The 24142-nt window shown below is 38.0% G+C and overlaps 1 protein-coding gene and 1 long non-coding RNA gene across 5 annotated transcripts; one reads left to right on the top strand and one right to left on the bottom strand.

The window, feature by feature from the left end:
• Nucleotides 1–211: 211 nt before the first annotated feature.
• LOC118600043 lies at nucleotides 212–23517 on the top strand. 2 transcript variants are annotated; one of them, XR_004949615.1, is made up of 4 exons: nucleotides 212–495; nucleotides 1482–1598; nucleotides 12008–12101; nucleotides 23470–23517. It is a non-coding gene; the product is annotated as an uncharacterized LOC118600043 (long non-coding RNA). The 2 variants fall into 2 exon arrangements; XR_004949616.1 differs by lacking the exon at nucleotides 23470–23517 and having other exon boundaries at nucleotides 12008–13685.
• Nucleotides 6338–24072, bottom strand: alox12 (arachidonate 12-lipoxygenase). 3 transcript variants are annotated; one of them, XM_024287886.2, is made up of 15 exons: nucleotides 23954–24072; nucleotides 14339–14485; nucleotides 13864–14065; nucleotides 13423–13504; nucleotides 13226–13348; nucleotides 12025–12131; nucleotides 10400–10572; nucleotides 10185–10328; nucleotides 8234–8437; nucleotides 8007–8093; nucleotides 7661–7830; nucleotides 7238–7359; nucleotides 7004–7104; nucleotides 6758–6928; nucleotides 6497–6676 (listed from the first exon to the last, which is right to left on the bottom strand). In XM_024287886.2, exons 2-15 carry the CDS (start codon nucleotides 14483–14485, stop codon nucleotides 6497–6499), a joined length of 2013 nt encoding a protein of 670 aa, XP_024143654.1. In that variant the 5' UTR covers nucleotides 23954–24072. The 3 variants fall into 3 exon arrangements, with proteins under 3 accessions (XP_024143653.2, XP_024143654.1, XP_036072531.1); XM_036216638.1 differs by having other exon boundaries at nucleotides 23936–24060; XM_024287885.2 differs by lacking the exon at nucleotides 23954–24072 and having other exon boundaries at nucleotides 6338–6676.
• Between the last annotated feature and the right edge of the window lie 70 nt (nucleotides 24073–24142).

Below are 24142 nucleotides of genomic sequence, written 5' to 3'. Positions count from 1 at the left end.
CTTGTCAATATTACGGTGCTGTGACGTCAGCGCGTTTGTACGTCGTTGCGAGTTTTTATTTACAAACCCAATAAACGTTCTTTAAAAAATATATGTAAAAAACGTTTTTCTGTAAGAAAAATCGGTGAGGATTTTATTTTTATATTACTTCCGTTTCGAGTCGACATTTGATTTATTTATTTATTTTTATAGATGTGCTCGGCCTGTCGGATCGGCTCGGGGGCTGGCGCATAGATGACGTGTAAGATTTTGATTGGTCCAGACCATTAGACCACTGTCACGTGACACGGGGAATTACACAGACACTTCCGCCATAACAATAAACGGATTCTTCCCGAGTAAAAAAACGAGGAGGCCCGAACAAATACGTTAAGAATCATAAAAGGAGAAGGAATATTTGCCATCAGCTGCAAAAACCTTGACAACGAAATAATCCGATGGAGAGGAATCATCACAGGATAATGATCGTTATTTTAGTAGAGAGAAATCAGGCTGGTAAGGATGAGGTTTAAGGTAAAGTGGGTTCTAGCGAGTAGCATGCTAGCTTGTTATTGGTCGCACATAAAAAACGAAGAAAGAAAGTAGTTATTCGCACGTATTTTTTTCCCTCAATTTATACAGCCAGTGTCGAACTTCTTTCTGGTCGCACGGACCGGATGAAGTCCCGCTAGAATATGTAGCTCACGTCCTGCTCCGTTACTCAAACTCTGAGGAGACCAGGCATTAGTGAAGGAGCTGTCAATGCCAAAATAACAAACAATAGCCCGAATAGATCTCAACACCTTTTCTTTTCTTTTTAAGAAAAAATAAACTTTATTTCATTTACACTGAATGTAAACTAAAAGATATTGGTCCTTAATTCCAGGACTTGAACACTATATCCTTGTTCTACAGGTCCCAGGGCCTGGAATTATGGACCAACATTTTTCTTTATTTACATTCACAAATTGCTATTTTGACTTAACTGATGTCAAAACTGCAACGTTTAAAGACATTTTTTTTTCCCTAAAAACTATACAGTAGAAGTAAACATATGTTTGTGATGTATTAGAGGGTGACCTGTAGAACAAGCATTTTCTGTCTAAGGCCTGGAATTATGGACCAATTTATTTTTAAAAGACTTTATTTAACTTCATTATTGAAAACTCTAAATATTTCTTCATAATAAATGACATAATAAATAATAGATTATTAGTAACTACAAATATGCACTGATAGAATAAGTAGTTTTGCTATAGAATTTTATTTCTCTTTTTCATTTTACTCCGAGCGTATCTGACGTTCTAATGCTCCAACAGAAGCTCTTTCATCGAGTTTCATGCTCTGCTGTAAACCGTCTAATACGGGCGCATGACTTTTTTGTAGCGCGGCTGGCTTGACCTCGGCTGAGCGAACAGCGGCTCACTTGACCGCAGTGTTTAAAAGGCATTAGAGACACAGCGACCAGATTCAAGAGTCTCGTCTTCCTGTTTGTGCATCAGTGATCATCCTGAACCTGTCACACAAGCGATCCAGCATCAGCGACAGTGCGACTTGACTCCTTCATCCTGTTCCTGTGGACTCTCTTGACAACCAGCTTTCATCATTGACCAAGCATGGTGAGTTTACTTTGCACAGACATGTCTCAAAGATAAATCTAAATTCTGGAACGGGAATTAGACCTCAGAATTTCACACCCCGTGGAATTGGGCGGAACCGAGGATGTTCCTAGTTTTGTGTGAAAAATCGGAAACACAAACTGGGTTTCCGATTTCTCACCGCGCCCTCAGATTTATATACCTTAACTTTTGCTCCTCCGCGCAAATGTATTTCAAATTCACTATTTTAGCAGGTATTTTTACATAAATAAATGACAAATTGGTATTATTTCATTTCAAGTTTATTTCTTTATTTTCTACTAAGTGCTTCTTAGTAAGTATCACCTCATTGAAACTAACAGATCCTTGGACATTTACTGAACATGTAATTGTGCAGCAAACTTGTACTCATTACTACTCAGATACTCGTTTGCACAGAGAACAGCCTGAAGAAGAGCATTTGACTTGTCGATGTTTCATCTTATAAAACCTTTTCAGACACTCTTGGTAGTCAAAAACCTCTTGGTTGGGACCCTCATTTGCAGCTTTACAACAGTGAACCAGTCCCCATGGCTGCTGGCTAATGACTGAAGAGAGTGGGCACGCCCAAGGATGATGTCATGAAATGGGTGGGACTGACAAGGAGCGAAAGGCGGAGCCTCACAAATTGAGTCATAAGCACCTCTGCGCTTCCTCAATTCTGCCATTTGTTCTCATGATCTCATCTTTCACATCTTTAAGATTGTCTGTGTTCTCCTTTCGGAACTCTCTTATTTTATGCAGAATGATCTCCAAGTCTTGAGTCGCTTCGTTGTGGCCCGCGGTTCGCCGCGTCAATGTGGCTACAGGCTCGGATAGCTAAGATGTTAGCTTAGCTTACTCGTCACTTTCTTTTCATTCCTGCTTGACAGGTCAATTTCTTTGTTTTTCCTTTTCTCATATTTAATGCCCATTATAGTATCTTCAATAGTTTATCTACCAGTTTTGACAGTTTAGCCTTTTGGGGCTTTATTAATCTTAGAGTCGGGAGTTGCAGTAATTATGCTGTTATGTTTGATTCCAGAACCTTCCCAGAGGTGGACTATTTAAAGGTGGGTCAACAGGTCTTTGAGGGTCAGAACTCTGTGTTTAAAATGGGATTTCTAGAAGGTTTTTTTAGATTACGCCTCTCCTAGTGGACATGGATCTACAATAAGAATTTCAGATTACTCCTTGATTTGTAAATGGGAGAACATGCAAAACCACAGGGTGTTCACAAATACTTTTTTACCTACTCGAACTAGATAACACTTCCTGAGGAAAGCTTGGGTTTGTATTGCAAGACATAATAAAATAAAACATTTTTCAGTAATTCAGACTTTCAGAGATGAGCTCTACTTTGAAGTTAGGATTTTTACCCAAACTGAAGAGAACCTTTTATTATTTAGTTTTTGTTTACAGCCAGATGATGTAGTATGTATATCAGCAGACGGCTGCAGTGGTAGGAGATGCTAGCTGGAAACAAAACAAGTATCAGTGGATGAAGGAGAAGTCCCTCAGAGCGGAGATTTCAACAGCACCATTTAACCAACAGAGACTGTCATTCTGAGTAAATCACAGATTAGTGTTCATTCCGTTTCCATCTTTCACAGAAGAGAATGACAGGAGTTGTCTAACGTTTACTCCAGAGACAGTCAGCTCAGGACGACAGCTGTTGAACGACGTACAACCCTCAGAATTTGTATTTTCTGAAGGAGAGAGACGCCAACATCGAGGCGAATAAAGGCTTTGCTGCAACAGAATGGATGTTCATCCAGAATGAAAACACATTAACATTAAATAGAGCTTTTGTTAGATTTAATGAGTCAAGGATAAAATGTCATACAAACAAACTGAGCAAAAGGCTACACGTTTAGATGTACATCCCTCTAATTTGATGAGTTTAAGATTGCGACAGAGTATTAGTCCCACAAAAAAAGAAAAAAAGTGATATTACGCATTTTTTCATCGTAAATTTCCGACTCTAAATCTCGTAAATTTACAAGATTAAAGTCAAATTGATCCTACACTCCAGAGAGCAAACGCGTTGTGCACTAGCAGACCGACTAAACTGTTAGATTTTAACAGCTGAACTGAATGTTTAAAACGTTTGGCGAAAGGGGCGGATGCAGCACTGTCTTCATTCTTCTTTGGTGTTCTTTCTGTGCATGACAGAGACATGACGGAATGAGATCTGGGTATGTGAATTGAAAGGGAATAATAGAATGGTATTGTGAACGTTCGTCTCTGAGCTCTTTATTTTACACATGAAACTCTGCATTACCGACACTCGGAAATTTACGATTTTTAGCCTTGTAAATTTATGACTTTTAATCTTGAAAATTTGCGACTTCTAATCTCGTAAATTTACGACACTTAAACTTGAAAATTTTGACATATATATACCATACTCATAAATTTACAACTTTTAATCTCGGAAACGTACTTCGTCTAATTTCATAAATTTACGATTTTTCTTATAGAAAATTTACGAATTCCATCCATCCATCCATCTTCTTGACCGCTTCTGCCCTTTCGGGGTCGCGGGGCGCCGGAGCCTATCCCGGCTACTGAAGGGCGAAGGCGGGGTACACCCTGGACAGGTCGCCAGTCTGTCGCAGGGCCTCAATCACACACACATCCACTCTCACATTCACACCTAGGGACAATTTAGAGTCACCAATTAACCTATGAAGCATGTTTTTGGACGGTGGGAGGAAGCCGGAGTCCCCGGTGAAAACCCACGTATGCACGGGGAGAACATGCAAACTCCACACAGAAAGGTCCCAGCCGGGATTCGAACCGGGGCCTTCTCGCTGTGAGGCAAGAGCGCTAACCACTTGCGCCACCGTGCAGCCCTTTACGAATTCCAATCTGGTAAATGAACAACTTTTAATCTTGTCATTTTATGAGTGTTTTCTCATAAATATACGACTTCTAATCGTGAAAAATTTACAACTTTTCATCTTGTAAATTTGAGTGTTTTCTTGTACATTTACGACTTTTAATCTTGTAAATTTTCTGTTTTTTTCTTGTAAATTTACGACTTTTATTCTTGAAAATTAGCGTATTCTAATCTCATAAATTTACGACACTTAATCATAAAATTTTTTTTATATACTCGTAAATTTACGACTTTAATCTTGTAAATTTTCTGTTTTTTTCTTGTAAATTTACAACTTTTATTCTTGAAAATTAGCGTATTCTAATGTCATAAATTTACGCCACTTAATCATAAACATTTTTATTTATATACTCGTAAATTTACGACTTTTAATCTTGTAAATTTTCTGTTTTTTTCTTGTAAATTTACGACTTATTCTTGAAAATTAGCGTATTCTTATCTCATAAATTTACGACACTCAATCATAAAAAATTTTATTTATATACTCGTAAATTTATGACTTTTAATCTTGAAAATTTTCAATTTTTAATCTTGTAAATTTCTGACTTTCAATCTTGAAAATTTACGACTTCTATTCAAGTAAATTTGCTACTTTTAATCTTGTAAATATACGACTTTTAATATTGAAAATTTACGATTTCTGATCTCATACATTTACGACGTTTAATCTTGTAAATTTACAACTTTTAATATTGAAAATATATTACTTTAAATTTTGAAAATGTACAACTTTTATTCTTGTAAATTTTAGTGTTTTCTCATTAACGACTTTTAATCTTAAAAATTCACTACTTCTGCTCTCGTAAATTTTTGACTATTTTTTTCTCGTAAATTTACGAGATTAATTTTTATGCTTTGTCTGTTATTTTTCATCATAAATATGCGACTATTTTTGTAATTTAACAGTTGAGACTTTTTTCCGTACATTTACAGGATTTAAAGTTGTAATAAAAAAAAACGTTTGTGTTGTAAACTGACTCCAATGTTCTTTCATAAAAAACCACCAGCTCAAAGAAATATTCGCCAACGCACTCTTGAAGTCATAACGTTCTGATTTAACTTAACAGGCTTATTGGAAGACAGTTCGCCATCAATGGTCTTTAACATCTAAAAACAAGAAATGACTTTAGAAAAACAACAATCTCATTTAAAAGAACAAAAGTGTTGTTACAAACAACACAGAAGTGCACACAGGGGTTATCATAATGAGCGCAACGTGAGATTATCACTCATTACAGTTTAGATAAGATTAAAGATCCACTCTGATGAAAATGGTTTGTAACATGTTTTTGTAGTACTTTTTTTTTATTGAGGACAAATATATAGAGAAAATTGAGCTCTCAGTAATGGGTGATGGGAAGGGGTGCTGGGGTTGCTCTGCACTAATGATAAACTGATAAACTCCTGCTGCTCTGCAGAAACTGTCAGAGAAATTAATTTAGATTTTGGCTAAAAAAGGCAAAATCATAACTAAAAGGCCACTGAGAACGCTTTGAAGAGAGATCAAAAGATGATCTTTAAAGAGTTTTAAACACAAAGTCTGCTGGATTCATCTGCACCACTGCAGTGGAAAACTGACTGGAGAGTCTGAGACAAATGGCACCTTAATTCAAACCTTTTAAAATTAAATAGAATTATTTTTATGAATTAAAGCTATTAACTGTTAATTTGGATGTTATCACGTTTTTTTCTTTATAAAATAATAATTAAAACTCTGACATTTTTAAAATTTGCCATAGAAATCCATCTGGGTTTCATTATGTGCTGCCTCCAGCTGAAGGATATTCAAAAACAACATTTAAAAAAATCATAAAACACATTTCAGAGGCACAAAATATTTCAGAACAGAAAATAAACATTTAGTTTTCTTAAACCATATAAAGTAGACTTGTCTTGATAAATGTTTTTCTACAATAAATGTTTTGTTGACCATAAAAAGAAAGCAGTTAAAGTGACAGATTCAGTTCATAAAAGGCCCAGCAGGGGGCAGTGAGCCCTAAATGGTGATGCTGTTTTCTATGCGGCTGGGCAGGAGGAAAAGGTACTGCAGGTCCAGTCCTGCGCTCTGGTTCAGGATTTGCTCCTCGATCTTCTTCAGCTCCTTCCTGAAGCTGTCAATCATCTCCAGAGCCCGCCCCTCTGTGAAGTGCTGCTCTGGGTACTGACCCAAAGGAATCTGCAGAGAAATCAACAAGATTCTGGTTAGGAATGACTTTTTCATCCTGGAGTTTTTAGTGAGGCAGACCCAAACACTCACAGCGTCTGGTTGAGCTCGCCCCAGATGCCATGTGATGGCCATTTGCACACAGGACTGGCTGACATCAGGAAGTGTGGCCATGATCATCTCCATGGTGACGGCGTCTTTGTCGGTGGGCGGCGGGAGTCTCATGGTGCAGGGCGTGTTGGGCACCCAGGCACACCAGTCGAACTGCACATAGAGAAAAATCAGAGCTTAGTTTTGGCCTATCCGGAGGTTCGATAGCGGCCGGTGGAGGTGGAGCACCTGTCCGTTGTTGGTCGCGGCGTGCTGAGCTGTGGTGGTAAAGATGATCACTGACAGCAGAGTGGAGAGCTCCTCTCTGCTGCTGAGCTTACTCTTCAGACCTGGAAGAACATGAAATGTGAGAACCTGCTCCCAACTTTCTTAGTTTTCAGATTTCCTCTTGACTGCTGTCTTGTTGGAGTCGAAACAAGGAACCAGCTGCATTTAACAAACTGCTGTGAAACAGAAACCGACCGAAGTTGGGCAGCTCCGTGAAGCCCTCCTGTGTGACGTCTCGGATCCAGGCTTGCAGCTCCGCGTCCTGCTGCACGTCACGGTCCGTTTGGTAGTACAGGTTCACCATTCCCGAGACAAAACTGAGCCACACGGGAACACACAGTCACTACAGCATCAATGCAACACTCCTGAAACTGGGACTTCCAACAGAACACCTGCTGCTGACATCACTAACGTCTGAAGGAACGGTCTGTCCTCGTTTCCTATTTCTGTATTTTTACCTTCAGTTGGATATACCAAAGAAAACATGTTTTCCGTCAAACAGTAAAACTTTATTTATAAAAAATCCTTGGGGAAAAAAAAGGTTAAGCGCGCTGCCTTGTGGGGTCCAGATGACCCCATTTTAACAAGAGTTACAGTTCAAATGACTGATCGGTGTACCTGTGGATGGCATCCCACAGCATCAGACTGTGATCTCTGTAGAAATAGTTAGAGATCTGCATCACTCCTCTGTCAATGAAGTCAGAACGGGGCTGAAGGGATCGGTAGGTCAGAACCTTGTACTCTCTCTGGGCCAGAATCAACAGGCCCTTTCCACCTGTGGACACCACCTGCATAGACAGGACCATCATCATCCTCCATTTGTCAACTAGTTTACTGTTGAAGTTCAATTTAAGTTTCCTTCTGCTGTAGGAGGAGCTCATTAAGAAGGAATTCACGTTCAGTTTTATGGAATACCAAGTGGAGTATTTTGTTTTTTTGAACTTTTACCAAAGTAAGAAAATACCCGTTTGAAGATGCCAGTGTCAGAGATGAGCTGAGTGCGCCCCCTACAGTTGATCTCTAAAGTGTAGCGCAGATGAGGAGCCAGCAGCTGGAACAGACAGAAAACACCTCAAAAATGCTGCTTTAAGTAGCAAGAATAAGAGATTCCTGGCATAACTAACCACCTTTCATCTTTGATTCCTCACATTGAATCATGGTGACCAAAAACATAAGCTTAATAAGTATCACCTTGTAAATGGGGTGCACAGCAGGCAGCTGTCTCAGTGTCGCCACACAGAACACCTCCACCACCAGGTGAGTCCTCAGCAGGTGAGAAAGCAGCTGGAAAACCTGGAACTCGGCGTGACGCACCCACATCTTAGCCAGCAGCCAGGCCAGGGGCGGGTCTGTGGGCAGGAAGATGGGCGTGTCCAAACCCGGAGTCTGTTCCAGCTGCAGAGTAGACGAGACAGTGACTTCTACATGTAACCTGCTAACATGTCTTAAATTAAAACAGCACAATATGCACGCCAAAGAATGAGAACAAGAATTATTTAGGAAATAAAGTCTAGACTTCTTTACTGTATGTTATATATTTTTTGTCATCTTTTAAAAATGTCTCTGTGTCTGAGGTTTAAGCACAAAATGCAAGAAAATAGTATTTTTTTAATTATTTATTTATTGTTAGAATTTATCTAATAAAATGTCTGTTTTTATTAAAAGAGATTATCAATTCTGTTTGACTCGTGCAAAACGGTCGTGGAAAGCATCAAATTTGCGAATGCATCTCGCTAAATTCACACATAATAATGTAAGATTTACCTAAAAATTGTGTTTAAACTACTTGAAATACACATAAACTATATAATTGTACATTGACGCCAAAAATTTTTATCAGCTAAAAACTGAATTAATGCTAAGACCTGTCGGCCAAAACCCTCGACAAACATCAGAGCACATCAACAAATGACGTACTCAAGAAACAAAAAAGAAAAAGCTCAATTTACTATTCCTCCCACAGTTGTTTATTGCTCACAAGCTTGCTTTTCTGTATTTACTTTAATGAAATGTCTCCCAGTTTAATGAAACTGGTGTTCTTATCATGTTTTTGTGGCATTCTTCTGATGATGTCAGGGGTGTACCGTCAAGGCCTGCAAAGCCTTCAGTGAAGGCCTGAAATTATCTGAAAAGTATCTTCACAGAGAAATGCTTTTTATATATATAAATTTGTCCCAAATATATTTTAGATCATTCGAAGTGTTCCGTCCGCTTTTCTCACAGCCCTACGCCCCGGCTGCACTGCTGTCAGGCTGTTTTTTCACTTGAAAGTTTCTAACCAATCAGATTTTAGCCCTCACTTGTTGCTAGGTTCATGAAAGTCTGCCTCAGGCACACAGTTGTGGGCGGCTTCCATAAAACCACTGCTGATTAAAGCAAAGCCATATATGGATTTAACACGTTGATCCAATCGATCAGAACTTGAGTTCTCTATAGCTTCATGAGGGTGAATGACGACTTATTCGCCTCCGATTGGATGGTCAAAGCTCGCTCTACCAAAAGCTAACTTCTTCTATACTTCACCCCATAGGCAGTTGCTACACTTGAGTTTTGTTTTAAATACTCACTGTTTTGCAGTTAATGATAGAAGAAGGCGGAGAAGAGAAGTTGATTGGGTTGCGAATTTATTGTGCAAGCCATTCTTAAGATGGACTTTTCTGGAAAAGTCAGTTTATTTAAATGATCCATTTATGATGGATTTGCTAAATGAAATAATATTCATATATAACAGGACGGCGTTAAAGAAACATCAAATAGTTCATATTAATGAGGAGGATTGTGGTGGAGGAAGACTGAAGGTTCAGCTCTGAAATGCACAGACCTATATTGAGAAAATGAATCTTAAAATCTTAAAATTCTCCATATTGCTGTGAATCTGTTTGAAAAAATGCTTATATGTGTTGTAGAAAATATAGTGTGAAGGCCTCAATATCCCTGCTCCAAACAATGCGTTAGCAATGCGGAGAGGAAAGGGGGCGGGTTTATTCGCCAACAGTCACATCCATAACTCGGAGGCACATTTCTATGTTCAAAACTGTCCAGGTTTTTTGATTTTGCCTTAAAATAGCATACTAACAATTAAAAGACCACTGGGAACGCTTTTGCAATAGGTTTTTAAAAGTAAGAGTGGAAAGTGAAGTACCTGTATCGCTATAGGTATGAGTCCATCATCAGGGTGCTGGTACAGGAGGCACAGTGGAGCAGCGATGAACTGGGGTTTACCCTTGATGGTGTTGGTGGGGATTCCCTCCATGATGGCGTAGTCCAACAGGTAGATGTTTCCTGCCTGGATGAGACAGCAGACCTGGTGTGTCTGTTGTTACTTCAGCTCCTGCGTTGGCTGTGAAAGCGTTTTACCTTAAGCTCTTTAGTTAGGGTGGTCCCATCAGCCATGGAGCGTTGCACCATGCCGGCAGTTACCGGGAAGTTTTCAGGCAGCGTCTTGCACCTCTGTATCATCCGTGGGTTGGAGCCATTCAGACACTGGTAGCCAAACAGCCAGTCCTCCTCCCAGTGCTCCATGCAGTATTCTTCAGTCACACAAACACACTTTGTAAAGGTGCTTTTCCATCAGGAAGTTGAGGCACTACTTTAGTAAAAAGTAGTCTTCTTAAGCGTATTAAAAGTTAGAGAGAATACTTGAAGTTCACTTTTTAAAATGTTCCAATTTAGACTAAAGACGTATTAAGTTACTATAATTCTTATACTGCACATACGTGGTCAGTATTTTGCTATATTTATACTTTAGGACACCTAATAAAATGAACTTCTATTCTTTATCAGTAATTCTAAATACACCCAGAATGAAAACGAATCTCAAAAATGTTTTAAATATGTCATGGTTCAACCCTCAGTTGCTACCCCTGACCACTAAAGAGAGCCCTCACCAGAGTTTTATGTAACCTTACTACAACTCCCATCAGCCACTGCCACAGCTTCCTGTCCGCACAGCTGGTTTCCATCATTATCAGTAGCATCTAGCATTTAAACCCACCTCAGCCACTTCTTCAGTGCAAAGTCTTGTTCTTACCTTCAGACAGTCTGAGCATTTTCTCTTGTTTAATTTCTCTTGCCTGTTTTCCTCGTTATCCTGCCTTCCTCCTAGGTTTTGACCTTAGCCTGGTTTTGACAACACCTCTACCTTTTCCCATGCCTGTTTATTCCTCGCTATTAAAATCCACGTTTGCACACGGATCCAACCGCCTCTGCCTCTTCATCTCAAAACGACAGTAGAAAATTAACATTATATTATCAGATTTTCCAGAGTATAAGTCGCAAGAGCAAAAAATGTCGAATCAAGAAGAAGAAAACCAAATATAAGTCTCTCTGGAGAATAAATCGCACTTTTAGGAGAAAAGTCTGATGTTTCTGAACAAAATCCACCAAACCGCGTAGCTAAAAAAAATTAACACAATATTACTAATCTTTTTATTCGTATAAGAAAAATATCAAGGTTTAAGTGGAAAACAATCAGATTATCCTCCATGTTTGTTTTGGATGACACTTCTTCTGTCAATATCAAAATGCTAATACTCAGATGCAGCCCCCTCTAGTGGTTGTTCGAGGAAACAACTGCCGCTGTTTGATGAGAAAATAGCATATATGAACCTATTAATTAAAAAAAAAATCACAAATAAGTCACCTCTGAGAATAAATCACCCCCCGGACTAAGCTATGAAAAACACTGAAATCGGAAAATACGGTAATTAAAAAAAACAGATGCTTTTGATATTTGTGTAATTTTGTCATGACTAAGTGCAGATTTTTATGTACAAATGTTGGTTTTAAAATAGTGAATCTTAATAGTTTTGCAATTTTTTAACATCAATTTTTGATGTAAAATCCAGCCAGTTTGATCTATAATCCAACACATTTTGGGTAAGAGACTGATGGAGAGTCATGACGACAGGAAAACTGAAATCACTGTTTAGAGTGAGGCTGACTTCTCTTTTTGTTGGGATTCAGGTCTTCCTATTTCTCACCTGCTATGGGGCTTCGGAGCTTCCAGAAGATCCGTTTGAAATCCTCCAGGTCGTTCCAGGATTTCCCAAACCTGATGGTGAGTTTCTTCAGAGACAACTCCAGCAAACTGAAGACAAAAAAATGACGTAATTTTTCCAGTCTAAAATAAACTCTTTGCTAGTGATGTTTAAAGAAGAAAAAGATCAATCAAGTTAAAATATATATTTATTTCAACAGTGGTTTGACTGAAAATTATAAATTAAAACAAAAATGCGTCCCCTACTCCTCTAATTGTAGGGACATTTGAAGCTGTAGTGGTTGTCTGGCTGTCCCTTTTCCGATAGAGTGACCCGCGTCATGCTTGTAGCGTTGTGGAGAAACACATTTGTTCAAGTATTAGTGCTCTGAAGCACAAACATTTACATTTAGATGTACGTTTTTGTTTTATTATGACTTTTTAAAGTTATAAAACCGATATTGTTATGTATTTTCCGAGCGCAGGGAGCCACACACTAACATAGAGAACCGTCAACTATTGATGACATCATTGAGAGTTAGTAACATTCGAATTTGAAGAATAAATCTATGTCCAAATTCCCTACTCACTCTTTAGAGTGTTCTAGTGCTGTCTGAATCTACTAATTCCAAAATCGAGTGCGCTAGAAATTTCCCAGAAGTCTTTGCGAAAAATTAGTGAGCACCAATGCTCACTGGATTAGCGAATATAGACCATGGTCGAACAATTTCAAACAAAAAAATGTGTTTAAGTGTATTTTTTTAATGAACCAGCCCCATTTTCACCATCATAACACAGCGGAGTCATAAATAAACGTTGTGAAATGTTCATATTAATTCGATTTTGACTTTGTGAAATTGCTGACATCATATCAGAATTGCCTTCAAACTACTATATAGTCCTGCACTATATAGTTTTTTAGTAGTTAGGGGTTAGGGAGGGAATTCAGACACAACCTCACTCTCTGTTTGGAGGGATAACTGTAGGGGTAGGGGAAGAATTTGGCCCATGACTCTAATAAACTCAGAGGTAGGTCTAATGTGATTTTTAAAATGGGAAATTATATCAGAATAACCCAAAATTGTGGGCTAAAATAAACCAGCAAGTAGTTGGTCCCTTTTAACTCTCAAGCTGGGTTATAAATAACCAAATTGGGTAGTTTTGGTGTGGTGTATGCAAAAGTATAAGTGTGTGTTTAGGCTTACGCGTAGTGCAGAGAATGCTCAAAATCGCTCCTCTTCTCATTCTCAAATCGAGCGTCTTGCGGTAGATCTGCCTCCGTTTTGGCATCAATGCATCTGGGAATCCCTGGAGCCCAAGTGATCCACCTGACACACAAACACAAACAGGGTGACAAACACACACACACACACTGACCAGAATCCACATGGACTGGCTGAACCTGTAGGTCTTCCGCCGCTCCTGCAGCTCGGTCTTCCTGTGTTCCAGCAGCTTTGGAGAGCTGTCGTCCATCACTGTTGTTGCTATGGAGACGGAGCGTTTTCAGTGGGGCAGACCCATCACGGTAAAGGACACGAGAAACATATTAAATGATAAAACAACATCAAACAAAGACGTCATTCAAATGTGATAGTCTTGAGGTTGAGTTATAGCAACTGGACTTAAACATTTTTTTCCTTTGAAACATTTCAAAGGATAAAAGATGAAAAATAATGAAAATTTGAGTTTCATATTCTTCTTATACGTCTTCCATCATCAGAAAAAAGTTAAAAACACGTTTTTTATTGAAGTTTGCCTTTAAAGAATTAGCTTGAGAATATCTCAAAGTGTTCTAGTGATTTTTACAAGCCAAAATTATTTGGATCTCAAAAAGAAATCCCACCTTTTCCCTCTCTGATCTCCATCTTGAGATCTCCAACGAACCAGCGGTAACAAGGGAAGGTCTGCACTTTTCCTCCATCGTCAGGCTCCACAGTGACGTAGCGACAGAACCAGTTATCTTCAACCCAGTACCTTTGCTTTTCCAGCCGGACCAGCAACACGGAGCCCAACGGCGAGGGACTGACCACTTTGTACTGATCAACCTGAAGGAAAGCAAGAATATTTGATAAAGAAGTGAAAAATATTTGATGGAATTCTTGTTCTCAAATCAAGCCATGAAAAAAGACAGAAATATAGATCTAAATCAGCTAAACACCTTCAGATTTGGATTGATACAACCATTCATGTTAACCTTTTCCTGTATTTCTGCTTCCCGCCTGGACTTCACCTGGCTTGGATTAACAGCCAGGTGAAGTCTGTTTGACCTTTAACCTTCAAGAGGACTCCAAACTGAGCCGATGAGACCAAACACTCACTGCTCCGCGGCAGAAATCCAGCCCTGGGTTGTCCAGCAGGGTGCGCTCACTCTCCCCATTCTCCCCAATCAGCGTCACATAGATGTAGTTGTTGGTGCCGGAGTATTCGGATGTTCCGGTTGCCACGGTGACGGTATAGACCTCCATCTGAGGGGATATGTAAACATGTTGAGCATGCTGAGAATTCTGGGGCAACAGAACGCTGGAAATGGTTGAATATTATTCAATATTAAACATAATTTATGATCTTTCTAATCTTTAAAAGCGTTACATGTCAACAAAATAAAAGTAATTAACTTTATTTAGACAGGTTTGGAAAACTGAGGCCTCCGCATGGACTGTCATCCCTCGGTTGATTCAGTAGTTTGAACCTCCTTAAAGACCCAGGTCAATAAAAAATTGTATTTTTATGTTTTTAACGCGTTCTAGTGGCATTTCTCTCATGATGGCGGACATATAAAAAGACAATTAAGCTTAAAATTGCATGTATGTTTATTCAAATCATTGTCAATCGGGAGAAGACGAAACAAATGCTGTTTAAAAATGATTTTTTATTTGATTTCTATCAACTTAGCTTTATTAATGATGATTGATGATCTGACTACCACTAATAGTTTGCATTCAGGACCAACAGATTATCTTGAAGTGTTTGTATGGTTTAACCCTTGAACTGAACAGTTAAACAGAGAAATGGAGCGTAATTAGAAACCAGATTCAGACTTTGAGGACAATCATCTGCTGTGATTGATTGGAGGAATGAAAAACATAAAATATGGGAACAAGCCAACCAGAGAGCAGACAGACAAACACAGAATTCCTACTTTATCTGTTATGGAAATGAAGAAAAACATTAGTCATCGCAGAGCTGAGACAATCTGAAGCAGAAAAATGCAACGGAGAACAGAATTAACTTCATAGTCCTGACTGAAGACATTTGTACCAGCAGTGGGTCCCAGCTGGGACGTGGACCAGTTCCAGTGTTTGGGACAGTCAGATTAAAAATAAAAAAAAATAAAAAAATGTTTTCCTTTGTATTTATAATCTGATTCTGATAAAATTGTATTTATATCACTGGAATCTCTGCACCACATTCTTCTCATTCTTCTCGAGTCGCTCGTTCATGTCAAAAATCCATCTGCAACTTTCTTTAAAGGGTCACCAAACCGTAAATCAACTTCTTTTGGCTGTTGACTTCTATCAAAGGGCTTTAAAAGTGCTGTCTGTTGGTTATTGAAAAAATAAACTTGTTGAAAATATATTCAAAAACGGTCTGTGTGCTGCCCCCTACAGGTTTAAACGAGGTATTAGAGTGGGATTTTGTGGTTGGTCCAACCGTGTCCCACGTTATTTCAGAAGTTTAGTAATGATAACAATCCTGTTCCCTGACCCCACCTCTCTGACTGGACTAAACTCCAAGCTAGCATAGTAAACAAAAAACTAAAGTATTTAAAAAAATGTATTTTGGCAGAAAGGATCCAGAGAGGAAATATGAAAGAGCCTTTGACTTCAAAATAAAAGACATCTGCATTTTAACAGACAAAAACCGGGAGTCGTTCTTCCAAACAGGAATTTATGGTGACAGTTGTTCCTACAGACCATAATAACAATGCAGAATATTCAGCAACCAGCTGTCAAATGTTACGATGATGCTGGTAATATTCAAACGATGGATTCATGTTTATTTTATTTTTAGAAAACACCAGCTTTAGTGACCGTTTCTTTTGGTATTTAACTGTCACATCTTAAAAGTTAGACGAGGCTGAAGTTCAGATTTTTTTAGCTTTCATGTTGATGCATATATATTTTTTCCCTTGACCATAACTGTCAAAGTTATGAAGTCATGTTGAACTTTGACCTCAGGAAGGGGCTGACATCTTGGAATCCTCTTTGTTACCAGTTACAGACCTAAACTCTTCCATGGGTGTTCGGTCTGTTGCCTCCTAACTCCTTTAGCATCATTGGGAAGCTATTTAGGAAACATTTGTTTTGAAGTTTTTAGGTTTTGAATGCCATTTTCTAAAGTGGCGTTTAATCGTTGAGCACACCCTTTTTTAGGGAATGACTGAAAAAAATTTGATACATGAAATGTTAGATCAAGCTAAACGAAACATAAAATAGCCTAAGATATAAACATGTGAGGAATGTTTGCAAAAACCTCCGTTGCCAAGGAGATCCAAAAATATACTTTTGTCGATTCTTCTAAAAATTATATACATTTGTTTGCTATCACTAGCCAACCAAAAATGAAAATAGTTGCTATGGAGATAAAACCAACAGAAAAGCCGCCATTTTGAAAAAAGACTGAAGTTATTTGCACGAAAACTGATGGAAATTCATGTTGGCCACATGTAATACGTGGAGCCAAGACGCACATCGTTGCATAGGTGTGGGAAATGTGTTGCAGACACAGATGCACGCAAAAGCGCCGTGACGCACAGAATTCTCTTCACCTCCAGTTCACACCAGATGCATATTTTTTGGTGACGGTCGATAGGCGCTTCTGCTCAGCTGTGGTTCTTAACAGCTCCTACAATTAATTTGACGTCGTCCATCTTGTCATCAACTCCTCTCTCCCTCTCTATCATTGATTGTTTATTTAGACACCCAAAACAACACCCCCGCGTGGTACTCGGCCCACTACATTGATTATTTCTTACTTTATGTCATGTTATTCTGAACTTTATTTATTTTATTTTATTTTATTCAGTTACAATACATTACGTGGAAATAATACAAAATAAACATAAAATGGTTAATAAATGCAAAAGAGCATAAAAAAAGAACTTAAATGATCTACCCCTATTTCTAAATCACCTAAATTAAATACAAATATATCAAACAAGCAAAATGATCTTTACATAAATATTAAACATTAACATAAACAGTTGTCTACACAAACCTTCTTTTAATTCTAGTTACCTACACTAAATCCAGTGGTTAACTTCATAGGGTTTATGAAATTATTTTTCTACATATTATCTCTAATATTTGTTTAAAATCTCCCTCTCAATAGGACTTTAAAAGGCAGCAAATGTTTTTTGTATTTTTGACTTCCTTGTCCAGTTGATTCCATATTCCAATAGATCTCTCCAACACTTTTGTTCTAAATCTCGGTTTCCTGAATATCTCATGTACTTTTAAGTTGATATGACTTTATCTGCCTTGTACATACGTTTGAGAATATTATAACCAAATATGTCACTAAACTTTAGTATTTTCAGGTGACTGAATCCTGATGGGTCTCTGTATTTACTTCCTCTAACAATTCTTATTGCCTTCTTTTATAATGTTAAGACTAAAATGAAATATGTTTTAAAACATAGTATCCCAAATGTTAATACAGTAGGTGATTGCTCAGTGGTTTAGGTGTAAATTTGCTTTTCATTTATTTTTCTTATTCTGGTGATGATTCCACTTTCCTTGAATACATCACATCCTTTTTTCTGCTTTTCAGTTCTAAACCTATCAGTGTGTTTGAGAACATCGCTTTAGCCCTTTAGTGTCACATCCTCACTTTTCTCTTTTTTGTTTTATTTTTTGTTGTATTATCAGTTTCTATGCATCTATGCTGCTGAGAATGAAGCTAAAGTGAGAGGAACACTTTCAGTTATGTTCATTTGAGGTTATCTTTGCTTTTATAAAGATAATATTTGTTAGACTGCTAGACTATTTCTTCATTTCCCAAACTGTCGTGGAGACAGAAATCCTGTGTTTCACAAACGCTACAGACAAAAATAAGCTTCCACCACTTACTCTTTCTTCCTGTTTCCTCACACCTAGCAGCTCCACAAAAAGAGTTTTCTTCATCGTTAGGTAACATCAAGAGGTGATCAGAGTTAGGTAAGATGAAAATAAGGTCTCAAAAAATGCAAACAAAATAAACAAGCCATCTGTGTCAGAGGCTCTATTCCTGGACATGATTTGAATCTGTAATCAAATTTTGGAGCTAATAATCAACAGAGGGAGCAGAATCAGACGGAGTGTTGTTGTTGGAGCAGGCTGTTATGAAGACCTGCTCCTGCTGTGTGATGTAATGAAGCTGAACAAATGATAGAAACATCTAAACGGGGCACTGGTCCCTTCAGAAAAGCTCTGTTTTTGCTCGTTTCCATGTTTCCACCGGCCTCTAATGCAAATGCAGCGACTGTTACACAAGCCGGAATGAAAGAAGCTGTTTCTCTGTTAAAGGACAGCTTCCACTTACCGTCTGGGTCAGAGGGGGACGGTCTGTCGCAATAATAAAAAAACGATTTCACCACAGCGCAGAGAGGACATGTTTTTCTGCTTTGTTCATGTGTGATAAAATCATTAAAATAATCATGAGCATCATATGTAAGGTCAAGATAATTTTAGAAAACTTCTGGAACTGTCTTTTGTTCATTTACATAAACAACTCTAGTTCTGTTGAGCTTGAAGTTTCCCTGAAGCTGGAGTCCAGCCCCACACCATCACACTTCTACCACCATGTTTGCACGTCTTTTTCTCATTCTTGGAAAAACCAGATGTTGTTTTTCTTTTATTTATATATGTTTCTCCTGTCCAACAGCTGAGCAAACAGATAAAAGCTGAAGCCCTCTGGACATGTTTTACTGCTACAATAGAGGGTATATTTGTATAAACCCCCTTTGTGTTTGAGGCTAAACTTCATTTAAATCTACCAGCTGTTCTTCTCAAATGGGAGATGTTGTTTTTCCTCATCCATGATCTCTCCAGTGGATGTGACTGTTAAATCTCTGACCTCAGCTGAGACGAGAGTCGTGCACCTCCTTCCATATCCTTCTGCTCCTTTCATGATCTCCTGGAGGAGTTCTTGAACTCCGGTTACTCCTGGACGGATTCTCGACTGTTTACTTCCTTTTTATTGGTTATCTGGAATCCCAAAGACTTCAACAGGACTTTATAATCCTGTCAGACAGTGCTCTTTTTCACCCTTATGTGATTTAGAATTTCTTCAAATGTCGCAGAAGCTTTTATTTTGCTAGGTGTTGTTTAAAGCAGGGGGGTCCAAGTCCAGGCCTCGAGGGCCGGCCCTCTGCTGGTTTTCCAGAAATCCTGCAGCTGATTATCTGGATCAGGTGTGTTTAGCCAATAAGGAGCTTCAATGGCAGCTTGGTTGAAAAATATGTAGGACACTGGGCCTTGAGGCCTGGATTCGGACACTCTGTGTTTTGAAAAGTTGTTAATCGGAATCAAAACTTCGATTCCATTAAAAAAACGAGCTGTAACTCGTCAACGCGGATGATCCAGGCAGCTTTTCTTCAGCAGAAGTTGAACAGCTGCAGTTTGGAGGAATTATAGAAAAATAAATTTAAAACAAAAGTATTAAAAAATCTTTTTAGACAACTGAATACATTTGAAAACACAAACTGGGTTCACCAAAATGTCTAAAGAGCAAATTGAGGATTTTTTTTCCTGAAATTCTGTCTTTCTGTGTTTTAGAACTAACCAGTAAGTTCTGATACTTCAACCAGATTCTTCATGAGATCTGCTTAACTTATTTGTAGAAATTGATCAACTCAATCAATGAATCAACTTCTTGCCTCATAGCCAAATACTACACTTTACAACTACGGATCATGAGCAAATATATAGGTAAAAAATCTGCTATGGATGTAACAATGAATTGATGAAAATTCTGCGATCCAACCAGATCGATGCACAGGATTGGATGGAATCAGATGGAATCATTTTAAAATAAATGAAATATATGGATCTTGGATTTGGATCTACCATTTGGATTGAGACGTTTTGCTATAATGTGATGCAGCAAAAACTGATCAACCATCACTACAGTTTGAGCAGCAGACACAGGAGTGATCAGATAAACCTTCATCTATGACAACCGTGTTGGAAAAACCATCTACGATCAGAAGCAGATCGGCCTCCTGATGTGACACTAAACTCCTGAGCAAATCGAGGAATTTTCCAGTCTCTTGACATCAGAATATTTGTGGAGATGACGAGATGAGCTCGAGAAGTTATACACATGCTATGAATAATATTTAAGGGGGGCGCTGCGACAGTCGGACGATCTGTCCAGTAAATGGTATAGGCTCCAGCAACCCTCAAGTGGGTTTGGAGAATGGATGGAATTTTTGAGGCGTTGCCTTTTGACTCAAAACTCCCACACAGAAGCTGATTACACTGTAATGACTATAAATACGAGTGCTGCACCCCGTCATGACTGTCAGGTCATAAATATTAAAAAAAGTTTGGAGTAGCTGATCTATTTTTTTTACATAAAAGCATGAACTCTAAATTATAAGCAGCTCGATAGATAAAGTGACTTCATGCAAAGTGAAGATACAGTATATTCAGACAGGAGACTGTTTGTCATTAACAATTCTCATCAAATTCTCTGAATTAGCTCAAGTACTTCTGATCTCCTTCTCTTGGTTGATCTTTTCTGGAGAGAACTTCTCTATTTTTCTGAGTCTCGGTGGAGAAGCTGCATAACATGCTGGGTTCCTCATCCTCTCTTCATGTAGGCGTCAGCTGCTGAACACCTTATTGTCATGAGAGTGAAACTCTTCAGAAGATCAGTGAAGTCAGAACTTCAGGGTTTCTACTTTAATTCTAAAATGAACCTCTGGGCGATCTAGTCGTGTGTTTTGGGGGAAGTTTGTTAAAGTCTTTGACAGAAAAGTCAAACATGGTCCTGCTAAAAATCCCTTCAGAACATTGTTGGGAGCATATTTAAAAAAAATAAAAATAAACAAGAATCCAAGACTTTTAAGAGTTAAACATATTGGTTTGACTAACAAAGCAAAGGGAAATAAATCAGAAAATCCAGAAGTTTAGAGATGTGTCTGCGCTCATGAGGAGCTACAATTCATTTGGTGCAATCCAGAGATTTGAATAAACTTCTCAAGCTGCTTGAATGTTCCTCTCTCTTATTTTGACGGATCATTGAAGAAAGTTCTGAACTGCAGCTCTTTGCAGAGCTATTATGGGTAAAGCAGCATCTTCCACATTTAAAAAACAAACTAAATATGTATACTTCCGTACTATTATACCAGTAAAACATTACAAACGCTTAAAAAAAAAAGAGTCCCAGTACTACCTAGATCAGGGGTGAGCAACCTTCAACACTTTGGTCAATTTTTACTGACTACGAAATAGTGCTGCCAAAACAATTATTTTAATAGTTGAATAATCTCTGAATATTTTTTCCGATTGTCGATTAATCGGGTCATTCGCAGACATCTTTAGCTTTAAACTAACTAAAAACTAAATATAAATCATTACCTGTGATAATGCTAGTGTTAATGCTGTAAGATGAATTTGGCTGCTGAAGATGCTGAAGCTGATAGCTAGCTAAAATATTAGTTAAATGCCAAATTAGCGTAAAAAAGGAAAGTACCGTACGAAATAGCTAGCCTGATGCTTAAAAAATAGCCAAACTTCAAAATATCCTAAAAAAACTGAAAAAGCCTAAATTATCCAAAACAGCTAGCATACAGCTGAAATATTAGCTAAACTCCAGAAGTCTTAAAAAAACTTTATAAATGCCAAAATAGTCCAAAATGCTAACAGAATGGCGTTATAACTTTTAACTTTACTACACTCTGACTCCATTTAGTATAAAGTAACGACTAGTCGACTATTAAATTAGTCGTCGACTATTTTAATAGTCGACTAGTCGACTATTTTAATAGTCGACTAGTCGACTATTCAACTAATCGTGGCAGCCCTATTACGATCCCGCTGGAGCCACAATTAAGACATGGATTTCAATTTATGTTACTATATGAGATCATTTGTAGCTTTTGACATAGGTTCCTTTGACTTCCTTTCAAAATAAAAAACGCCCTGTGTCCCATGTGATTATCTCAATGCAGGAAATTAGTAGTAGGTACTAGAGCTGGGCAGATCGATCCAAAATATCGATGGTGTTGATCTGAAGTTAATAACAAAACGATCCCGACCCGCAGATATCGATCTTTCCACAATTGTTTGAAACTTTTCTCTATCTGCAAAAAGAACCCACCACTCTCACCTTGAGATCCCACAGTGCATGTGTGCAGGCGGCATGCATTGTTCCCCTTATTTCCACTCGATTTAAATGCTGCGTTGTTTTTTAGAAGTTACTTTTCAACTGTTTTATTGTTCTATTTAAAGGCTAAAAAGTAAAAAAAAAATTATATTTCTACCAGTTGTTTTTTGCCTTCACTTTTTCACTTATTTCATTTCAATAAGTTTATTTTTCCCTAAAATAACATTTTGCATTTAATTAAAAATATTTTCCTAATTTTGTTTTTATGTTTAAAAACACAAAACTTACAAAAAATATTGATGGCAATTAAAAACAGTGGAAATTTTAGGGTTCATGTCAGATCCACAGCATTTACAAAAAACATCTATTGATATCGGTATCGATATCTGCGATATTGACCGGTATCGGATTGATACCCGAATTCCAAGTATCATTAGGAATAGTGCAATGTCAGCTGTGTGTAAAAAAAGAAAACTTTATTTTACTGTTTAACATGTATCTATGCCCGAAATGAACAAATCTAACAAACAAAAATCTAATCAGAACTAATTTAATGACCTTTGTTGTATTTTTCAAACCTTAAGATGCACTTAAAATCCTTGAATCTGATCAAAAATAGAAAATCCGCCTGCTTTCAGACCTCAGATTGATTTTCAAACAAATCTGTCAAAATGTGAAGCTGAACCGCTTATTGGATTGTTGGAGGATTATGGGTACTGTAGTCAGAATCCTCACAGCTAGAATGTAGTGTTCTTCAACTGTTTTGAAATAAGTTGAACAAAGTTGTTTACTTTACTTTTTTTTTACTACATACTTTATAATTACTTTTTAAAAGTAAGAACTTGTTTTTCTTCAACCAGAGAACCATGAAGAGTACCATGATGCTCCAGAGCTGCAGACACCTGGTCTAGACTCATGGTATCACCTGTACACCTCTAATGCTGTTAGAGTTTCTAGAATTTACTGTCCTGAACTTAAACTTTTAAATCCTTCCCATTAACCAAAATATCACTAATACCCCCCACCACACACACACACACCCGTCAAACGGCTTCTGGCGGTTGTGTTGCAGTCAGGATGTGCTGCTAAAGTTGGGACACAGTCATGGTTTCTTCACCCTTTCCTGTCTTTGCAGTCGTGTTTTAACTTCAACTGGCTCCTCACCCGTCGGGACAAGTGCAGGTACTTCAATAATTTTCCACTTAATAATGTAAATTAATTAAATTATTGTTTTACAAAGGATGTGATGCTCATCCAAACTCTAGATTATGACTGACTAATCTAATCAGCATACTCTGACAACATTCTGCTGCTTAGCTACCTGAGGAGATGACTCTTCTTTTTAATATTTAAGAGTTTGATTATCAAATTTAAGAATGCGGTAAAGATCTAATTATTAAGGATTGAAGGGTCTTTTATTATCATTTCACTGCAGGATTGAAATGAAATTTGTGTCTCTGGTTCCAGACCAGCTGTTAAAAGTGCAACAGAAAGTGTTCATATTATTACTTTTTGCCATTTTAACATCACATCTTTAAACCGTCTGAGATATTTTTGTTTTTCTAAGAAAACAGAGTTTTGATCTCAGGAGGTTTAAATACCTAAACTAAAATGTGTACCTCAGTCGGAGTCTTCTCCCCTGCAGACCTCCTCTTGTATCTTCTGTGTCCTCTGCGTCTGCTCACAGCTCCCTCAGCTGCTCAGTGTATCATCATTCCTTCATGCAAACTTTCCTCTGCGTCAGGGATGAGCTGTGTTCAGGTTAGAGGAAGTGTTTCCAACACGCCCACTGTCTGACTGTCGCCGGT

The sequence above is a fragment of the Oryzias melastigma genome, linkage group LG18 (genome assembly GCF_002922805.2).
Source record: "Oryzias melastigma strain HK-1 linkage group LG18, ASM292280v2, whole genome shotgun sequence".
Classification (NCBI taxonomy): domain Eukaryota; kingdom Metazoa; phylum Chordata; class Actinopteri; order Beloniformes; family Adrianichthyidae; genus Oryzias; species Oryzias melastigma.
The sequence above is the reverse complement of the archived record's forward strand: the minus strand, read 5'-3'. Positions and strand labels throughout refer to the sequence as shown.